Genomic DNA, 9,509 nt, shown 5'->3' on the forward strand with positions numbered 1-9,509 from the left:
CTCTCTCTCTCTCTCTCTCTCTCTCTCTCTCTCTCTCTCTCTCTCTCTCTCTCTCTCTCTCTCTCTCTCTCTCTCTCACTCCGTCTTATCTGTCCTCCGTGCCATCTAGCTCTCCCTCTCTCTCGCGTGCGAGCGATTCTTCCTACCTCTATCATCGCGTCTGCCTCTTTTGCCTCTACCTCTACTACACGGTGCCAGCCATGAATCCTTGCCGGGGCAACGGGGCTACGGGGCTACAGCGCGCCGCCCCTTTAATAGGGCTACGCGGGCTTTTTCCATTCACCGTGCAGCCATCTCTTGGCACGAATACGAATGAAACGGGCCGTCACAGTGCCGTATCGTAAATTCGAGGATTTCCCTCGAGGAATTGCCTTCCTCGAGACTTTTGAAACGTCCGCGGAGTGCAGAAGTGAGCTCCTCGTTCCTCGTCATCCCCGCTTGTGCGTGTCTTTGGAGAATTTTACTCATCGTTTGATAAAAAGGAAAAAAAAAAAAACATGTAGGTCTCTTCGTTGCGATCGAGACATTCCGGGGTAGTTTCCGTGAAATGATATATTTTTTTCTCTTTCTTTCTTTCTTCATTGAAACACCTGCCAGGTAGGAAATCATCGAGGACATGCGAAGGGCTGGATTCTGGTGTATTGTGCTCCTTGGGCGGGACTCGTGTATCGTATGACAGGAAGATGTCAGAGAGGAACTTGATATACGACAAGGGGATGATTCGTTATTATGTGAATTTCCACGGTAAATCGAGGCTCCGGTAACGTGTCGCCTCGAACTAGGAACTGGATTAACTGAAGCACTGAATTCAACGTTGCTAAAAATACAGATAAAATGAATGTCATATCTTCTTTTTTTGTCATCCCTATTATATAACTTAATTGCATATAACACATACGTATCATATATATGTATATATTATTATGTATATGCGTAAAAATATATAATTATTTTAGTTTTTATGTATGAACAATCGCGATATGAAACTACGTTACGTAATTGCGTCCAGAATTTTCTACAAAAAAGACAATTTGCACTTTTTGCTTGCATGAAGAAATTCATTACCTTATTTTTAATCACATGTAGCCAAGGGCAACAGTTCGTTTTTTTCACATCGGCAAAAAGTTCTAACGTCTGCCACGCACTGTCACGGTTGCTCTGTCGTACACATCTATTGTTTTCTTTCCCGACCTCGAGCCTGTTATGTTTGTTATCTTCCAGGAACGATTAACCTCTATCGTTCGGTCGATGCTCCAATTGCGTAACTTTACCTGACTTACATTAGGAAAATCAAACGAGCCATAAAATGATTGCCTGGAAATGATGGAAAACAAAATCATATAAAACTGGCTCGCGTGAAATAGAGATTAGAAATTAATTAATTATTAATCAGTTACAAGTAGGTAATCAATTATACATCATAGAGTAACGTGATCTTCGATCCTTCGATCGAAATCGTACCAACTCGCCACACGATCGCTATCCGCCTCAAATCGCATATATTGCTCGGTCTATCGAACCGAAACAATGTACAACAAATTATTAATTTATACATATTACATATGTAATTAACTTACACTATATATTACACGTTACATATGTAATTCTACAATCCAGGTGAATCAGTTTGAACATTTCTATTTAAATATTTTTCTATCTATTCTTTCTTGGAGGAGAAAGATATTAAAAGATCGTTATGCCCATGAACGTTGGAGATGCTGACGGGATCATTTGCCTCAGAAGGAAAGAGACAATATGGATGATCTCGTTAGCACGCGAGCTATTGTTCATTGTTATTGTTCGATCGTCGCACAGTATGTATCGCGTAGTTGAATGCAATACAGTTGATTATTTATTCGTTATATTAATTTTATTAGACTCGTTATATTAATTGTACTCTCATTTATTATTGTCCTCAACAAGTTTAGGAAAATTAAAGGAAAACATTTCTGGTGAAGGAGCAAACAGAATATGGCAGAATGAAAATCGGGAAGAAAACTTTTTTCAAGTTTGTATTTTTCGGAACTTTGATGTCGCTTGTTGATACGGTTAAACATCTACTGCGTTAAAATATACATTGCTATTTTACAAAAAAGACACTTGATGAATATTGCATTGAAAAAAATCTATCTACTGGTGTAATTTACTCCTTTGAATCAAGTAATGTATACCTTCCATTCTCTGCCGCCAAAACAATGCGAGATCCTTTTTGGCTTATTTAGCTATTATAGGCAGAGTTAATCATCCTACAATAAAATAATTATAAAATAATTATAAAAAACTTTCCAAACTATTATAGGTAGAGTTAATCACCTTACAATAAAAATTATAAAATAATTATTATATTATATTATATTATATTATATTATAAAATAATTATAAAAAACTTTTCAAACTATTATAGGTAGAGTTAATCACCCTACAATAAAATAATTATAAAATAATTATAAAAAACTTTCCAAACAGAATTATTTACAGGACGGATATAATACACAGAATTAAGCCAATTTGGTTCCTACATCATTTTTTAAACAGGCTTGTTTCTTATACTTTTGCACTATACCATCTATAGAAACGTCCAGCAGCTTTTCAAATGCAGAGATCTTAACTCATGATGTACGATCCGACAGCGGAATGATACGAGCTGTGTGTTTGCGCCTTTGGTAAGTTCTCTTTATTTGACTCCTTCTTCCTTTTTTGCTTCTCGTGGGTTTTCATGTGTTTCGTCAGATGATCGCTCCTCATGAACCTCTTGTCGCACGTGGAACACGCGAATCTCTTCTCCCCGGTGTGCGTTCGCAGGTGACGCTGCAATTCGTCACTCCTGGTGAACTTCTTGCCGCAGAGCATCCAGTTGCAGATGAAAGGTCGTTCGCCACTATGCCATCTCAAATGTGCCTTCAAGTGAGAAGTTTTGCCGTACACTTTGCCGCATCCTGGTACGTGGCAAACATGCTGCCTCTTGCCGTCCACTCCCGAATGAGCTCCACTGTCCGTCTGACAATTCGGACAACGGCATCTAATACACTTCCTGCCAGACCTTGCTGGATCTTCCGCTGTCAGGAAGTGATGATCCGGCGAAGTGAGTGGCCACTGATAGGTCGAGCAATGATCATGAGGGCTTAGCGGAACGTCCGGTGGACTTGGCGGTAGAGCGTAATGTTGAACTTGTACATTTGCGAGCTGAGCTTCCGTAAAATGGCTCTGTGCCGTCCATGAAGTGGAACCACTCGCGACCGTATACACCGGCGGCGTTAAAGCCTCTGTAATATAGCTGTGATTCGAGGTTCCAGGGTACCAGTAGCTCGGTTGGCTACTTTGAAAATGATGATTCCTCAATGTCGGCCTCGAGTATCCATTATCGACGTTGTAAGACTGATAATGGATACTAGAGGTTCCGTAATCGACGGTAACAGGTTGGTGTAGCTGCATTGACAGGTCGGACATGGGCGTCATACCTGGCACTGGTGACACTTTTGGAAGACACATCTGTAATATGAATAAAATTGAAATGAATTTGAAGCTCCGTGAAAGCGCGGATACGGTATCTTCCGATCCTCGAAACGGATCGTTCAGACAGCCGTGTTTCGCCTATTTAATTTCAAATTAACAATTTGTCGTGTGTCGATGTCATTATTTGAAGATTCACTGATATAAATCTTTGATGCAGCGAAGGAGAGCTGTGTAATGAAACTCCAATTCCGAGGCTAAAATTGAAAGTTGAACTTGAGGGAGTTGAGAGAAACTAACCAGAACTATCGTTTTTCGTTAGCGCGTTCTTCGCGTTCTTTACTCCCTTTTCACGTTGACTGACGGGAAATAATCTTCACTCAACTGACACTTGAATTTCACCGCTATATGCAGAATCGTTGTTACGGACCTGTGTGTTTTGCATTACTTATCACTCCTGTTAGATCCTCCGTCCCGTTCACAGTCACCGATCGACTCTGGTGCTAATTTTCGCGTGCTTGCGAGGCAAGCTCGAAGACGAGGTATTTCCGTGGGTCTTGATCGGTCACTGATTGGCCACGACGGTGCAGAACGACAATGAAAACAAAAAACCAAACAGAAACAGGACAAGAAAACTGTGTAACAACGTATCGGGAACGAAGCGTGTGCTGCTTTGATAATTACCGGTTGCCGACTGTGTCGCATCGGTTTTAATAACCGAGTGGACAAGGAACCGTCGAAGGGAGGAGGCTGAATGCTCTGCCGGGTTTCTCTACGGAAGTGGGGATAGACCCCAGTGAATCTTGCGGCCTTGTACGCATGCGCCCTCCCCTCTACTCACTCATAAATCAACCCTGCGTTCCAAGGATAGAGGATCGAGGATCGAGGCTACGCACCTTTTGTAGTCGTCCCTGAGGGCTGCCTCATGCTATGGAGAATCCAATCGTATTCTTCCGACGTTCTGTGACTCGTCACAAAATAAACATAACGGTTGTTTCATCCCAATTGATAGTAAGACGCTATTGATACTTTGTACGAATTGTGATTGCATTTGCGTGATTCATTTACATAATTTATTCTGTATTTTACGAATGAAGTATCTCGTCTCGGTCACGTCCTTTCACTTTACGTTTAAACACATTTTAGTTTATAACATATATAAAACATATATATAAATTCCATTCTCATGTGGAATATTCGGATAGTTATTTGGTTTGGTGAAGAAATGTTTCTCGAATTCGTCCACTTGACCAGCGGACGTTGCAGATCTTTTTAAATAGCAATCGTTGACCAGCGGATAGAATTGTTGCACCAGACCGCCCAAGATTCGAGGAGCAGTCGATCTAGAGAGTAATAATTATCGGTAGAAACGGTAGGTGGAATAAGCTTTAACCGTTCATATTTAATTAGCGGATAAGGCATTTCAGTTTAATTAGCAGCGCTGCATGCCGAACGTTTCTTCCATTGCGATGCACGTTATCGCAATTATACCACGGCAAAAAAGTTGTATTTTATCTTACGTTGAGCAATTACATTTTCACGAACCAATTTTTAAAACTTTTTACGTTTTCTTGTTATTTTAATATTTGACAATCGACAGCAACGTAATTTTCTTGCAGAAAAATGACATTCTATGGAATTGATAAAATCAGCCAGTTTTTTTTTTTAATTTTTCTTTTCAATGTTCAATTCGTCAAACTGACAAAATCATCCAGCTCTTTATTTTCTATTTAACACTGCCAGTAACTGAGAGTAGCTCGCAAAGAAATTACGCAGGAACTACCAAATTCATCACGCAAACTTACAGTGGCCAAGTGAAGTTCTTAGTATTTAACGGCGGAACAGAAACCAACGAGATTTGCAAAGACGTATCAAAGCGTGAAGAAACCCTGCGTGATAACGCAGAGACCAAGAGTTTCTCAAGCTGCTGCATGCGACGTACGTCGTATCCATAAATCTGCTAGAACATCGCCTTCACAATACCGACTGGAAACGAGTTACACAAGCCGAACAAAGTGTCGGTTTGTAATGGTCGTAAAACGATCATTGGCAAGACAAAGTGACGACGCTTTTGTGCTACCGATCACTGCCAGATAGGCACCATTATTGCGTTCTGCCGAACACACAATGCATGTAGAAGTTTTCTGCAGGTACAGCGACAAATCTGTTGGCGCAAGGATGAAAGAAAATCGTTGCACTCGGCGCGTAAAGAAAAGTGAGACAGTTTCCAAAGTGAGACAGTTTGACTACCCGCTGTCTTCTGTCAACGTTCCCCATTCTCGATCGTCGCAAACATATCTCTCGGTCCAAAAGTTTAGAGCACATTAAAATCTTTAAAGGAAATAACAATTTCTTCCAGTAAACGAATATTTCGTAGATGATTATTTTTTTCTTTTTTTTTTTTTTGTACTATTGTGATTTTGTTTGTACTATCCGGTATTAGCAGAGACATTTGTCGGTATTAATACAGTAAGTATTATTTACACCAACATGCATTATTAGTTTGTATGTCCATCTTGTTTCTCAAAGTGTTGTGTGCACAAATTTTTATCGAACGATCTTCCACTCCGTATCTCAAATCTGTTTGTTCAGCTTTAAAGCACCAACTTGTCTCGATAATATTAACTTCACTATTGACAGATGATGAAGGACAAAATGATGAACAACAAAATGGCACGCCTTCAAAGTCAATACGGAAGTTCTTTCACAAGCCCGTAAAAAAATCCTTCATTATTTTTACAAGGCATTCGTCAAATTCCGATAAACTGTCCAGGATAACGTGGTCAAGGTCCAAATCACTAAACGCATCACTGATGCGTCACGTGCATACCGGAAAGAGATTATTATTTTCCGGGACGAAGGGAATGCTATCTGGCATCACGTGTACAGAGAAACAACCAGACACCATCCATCATCCAAAATATTTTTCAGTGACCATCCTCGATCTCTCCGGGGATTTGTCATACTCGTCAAAAGCGTCGTATTGCCAAAAATATAATACGCATAGAAATCAGACGGCAGTGTCTGACATATGTCCAGCCGAGAGTTGCAACTGTAACGTTGTTGTAAATCTTGTAACACAGTATCGCAGTAAAAAGATGAAAAGTGGAAGGCACGCCCCGAGCAGCCCTTTACTTCCTTCTGCTCTGCCATTGTCCCCTAATAAGCCGCTTAACATCTCAGTTAGGGGTAAATTATTCCAACGGTAAACAGTACTCCCACGCGGATGATTATCCCCATGACGGATGAACATTCTTTCCTAAAGTTCGTTCCCACCTCCTTCCGCGATTATTGCGAAATTTAAGATGCTCGTATCTACACTTGTTACGAGAGGTCACTTACATACTATTACGTACTATTTACCTTGTGATTAAACGAAATAATGATTTATAGTGCATTGATGCAAATGATTCTGTGTTACTCATTATTCATTAAGTGATCAATCATTGCTCGGAATGGAATGCGCAGGTTCACACGCTTTCTTGCAAATATTAAGTCATTGTTGTTGCTAATTATACGTGTTTGAAATACATGTTTCATCAATGCAGCTTTCACATGACTCGGTACATTCCTTCAATGACAGGATTCTTTTTCCTTTAGATGAAATTAAGGATGGTGTTAATATTCTTCGAGCACTGAATACACCTTTTCACTTAATTTTTCTGTTACTTGCTGTAAAATCAATGGCGTTTCACATAGGTGTGACATTTAGAAATTTATAAAAACAAGACATTTTTATATATATAGACGAGGACTTTAATTTTTATTCGAATAATTAAACGAGATACCTCGAATTCTGATTGAAATGCAAAATCGTGCGTTATACGTATCTCGTGTCAAGCGTCATGTACGAATGATCATACTGCGTTGCGAGATATCTCGTTCAAAGCGTATCATAAATGAGAAATATTTTGTTCTCAGGCACACAATTAATTTAAATTAATTAAAATCCACACACTGTCACCGTCTTTCTCTGTTTTTAAGTATTTAAAATTACATACGCAGGCCACCGTACGCTAGCTGACTAAATTTTTCGAAAAATTTACTACTCTGATTGACGATCGAGACTGCAAGCGCGGACACTTGTGGAGTGTATCAAATCGGTAAACGGTAGGGCCTGCGGGGGTGTAAAGTACGTTTTGTGCATTCCAGATATTTCTGCGAAAGCTTTGCGTCTTCGGGAAACATTCAGAAGCGATGGACCGATGCAAATCAAAAGGACGCAGGTCAGACTTGGACAGCCTGCAATAAGAAGTCGTCTTGTCCTCCCGATTTTTCATATTCTCCCGGGATTTACGCGCGCACGTGAAACAACAGTTTCCGTTCGTCGATCGTACGAGTTGAGAAAAATGCCAGGCGGCGTTTATTTCGTACGAAGAGAGTCCCGTAACATATTTCTTTCGGGCAGTAAGTCTTTCGGCTCTCTTTTCTAAAAAGCTATAGTATCGCGTACGGCAGTTAATATTCTCGGAAACGCTTTTTAACGCTACTATAATTCATCGAACTTTTATAATTAAACAGTTAAAAGCGATAAACAGTTCTGTAACAACACGAATGTGAACATTAAAAATTACGGTGATATACTTTGCTTTTTACATTCGCCCTGGAAATCCATTTTTTCGTTTCTGGGTTTTTCTACAATTCCAAATGGCGCCTTCGCGCTGGCCTGACTCGGTGATGACTCAAAGGCATTTTCCCTGATGATGATCATGATGGCCCGTTCGCTGAGAACGTCATTAGAGGTCGGACCTTTTCTTCCACACTACGGGTCAATTTTATACGCGATTTACCTGACCGAAGGAAGCAACATCGGGATCAGCAGGTCACTAGTCTTGACGGGTCTTCTAACTTATGCTCGGATCTGGAAGAAAACGTGAAGGAGATGGTGAAGGAGAAAGAAGGAGAGGAGAAGGAGGAGGAGGAGGAAGAAGAAGAAGAAGAAGAGAAGAAAAAAAGACGAGGACCGTTGAGAGAGAAACGAGAAAAGGGAAAGAGGAAGAAAGAGACGAAGCCACGTTCCCCGACAATAGATCCCGACAATGGAACTAGTCTTCGGAGCTAATGGAGCGGGACTTTGCAGTTTTCACACGATGATCGGTGTAACGTGGTCGCTCACGACTTTTCTCTTTCTCTCTCTTTCTCTTTTTAAGGGAAGAAGGCCCATTTCGAGGGTGATCGGATCGTGCACCTTGCCACGGAACAAGATTAGTCGGACCTGTCTAACTTGCGCATTGCTGGTAATCGGGTTAGGATTACAAGACCATAAACAAGAGATTACGAGGTGTGCTGAAGATCGCTAATCACCTTCTATGTAAACAGTCTGAGCAGCCTGAAGTCACCAGCCCAGTATTTGGCTAGCTAATATTTACCTATGGAGCTAATATGAAAAAGGAAGCTCAATATTAAAGAAAACAGCTAATATAAAAAAAAAAAAAAAAAAAAAAACTATGAAAGCTCAATTGAAATTTTATACTACCGAGGAGTTTTGAAAGTTAATACCTGGTGAAAGTAAATCTATCGTTTTGGAATCTGTTTGAGTAACATTTTACGTTTCATAGTCTGATTAGTGTGTTTTGGCCTGTTCAGGCCCAGACGAATGGATAGCAAACAGTGTATCATCATTAATCACTTGACTAAGGGAAGCGTTGTAGTAGCGTACAAGGAGGTTATGGTTGCGTTACGATAATCATTTATTATGGTTGAACATCGGCGTTGGTGTACACCGTTGCTCAAAAGTCTCAGAATTTCACTAAGAATTGGAAAAATTGAGTATTTTAACTTCTCTTAAATTACAATAATTTTATTCGATTAAATGATAATAAATTATATTTATAGGTAGGGGAAAGTTCGTAAAGATCAAAAATTGAAATTATTACTTAACCTACGTCATTTTAAGCCTAGTCCACCACGTTTGTTTCCAGACTATCAAAGACGCCGAAGACACATTTCTGAGGGGACGAATTAACGGTGTGCAAGGTGCGAGAACAAGAGGAAAGCATGTACCTGTTCGAAAACGACGAGTCCCAAGTCCATAAATTTGTGCTCCGTTCTAGAAAGAA

The 9,509-nt window shown here is 40.2% G+C and overlaps 1 protein-coding gene across 1 annotated transcript; it reads right to left on the minus strand.

Annotated features, from left to right (window-relative positions):
* Positions 1–2,442: 2,442 nt before the first annotated feature.
* Positions 2,443–3,755, minus strand: LOC122535565 (transcription factor Sp8-like). Its single transcript, XM_043667224.1, has 2 exons — positions 3,751–3,755; positions 2,443–3,489 (listed from the first exon to the last, which is right to left on the minus strand). Exon 2 carries the CDS (start codon positions 3,487–3,489, stop codon positions 2,605–2,607), a length of 885 nt encoding a protein of 294 aa, XP_043523159.1. The 5' UTR covers positions 3,751–3,755; the 3' UTR covers positions 2,443–2,604.
* Between the last annotated feature and the right edge of the window lie 5,754 nt (positions 3,756–9,509).

The sequence above is a fragment of the Frieseomelitta varia genome, unplaced genomic scaffold (genome assembly GCF_011392965.1).
Source record: "Frieseomelitta varia isolate USP_RPSP 00005682 unplaced genomic scaffold, Fvar_1.2 scaffold_737, whole genome shotgun sequence".
Classification (NCBI taxonomy): domain Eukaryota; kingdom Metazoa; phylum Arthropoda; class Insecta; order Hymenoptera; family Apidae; genus Frieseomelitta; species Frieseomelitta varia.

Coding starts and splice junctions, on each gene's coding strand:
- LOC122535565 (XM_043667224.1), bottom strand. CDS start 3,489: ATGTGTCTTCCAAAAGTGTCACCAGTGCCAGGTATGACGCCCATGTCC.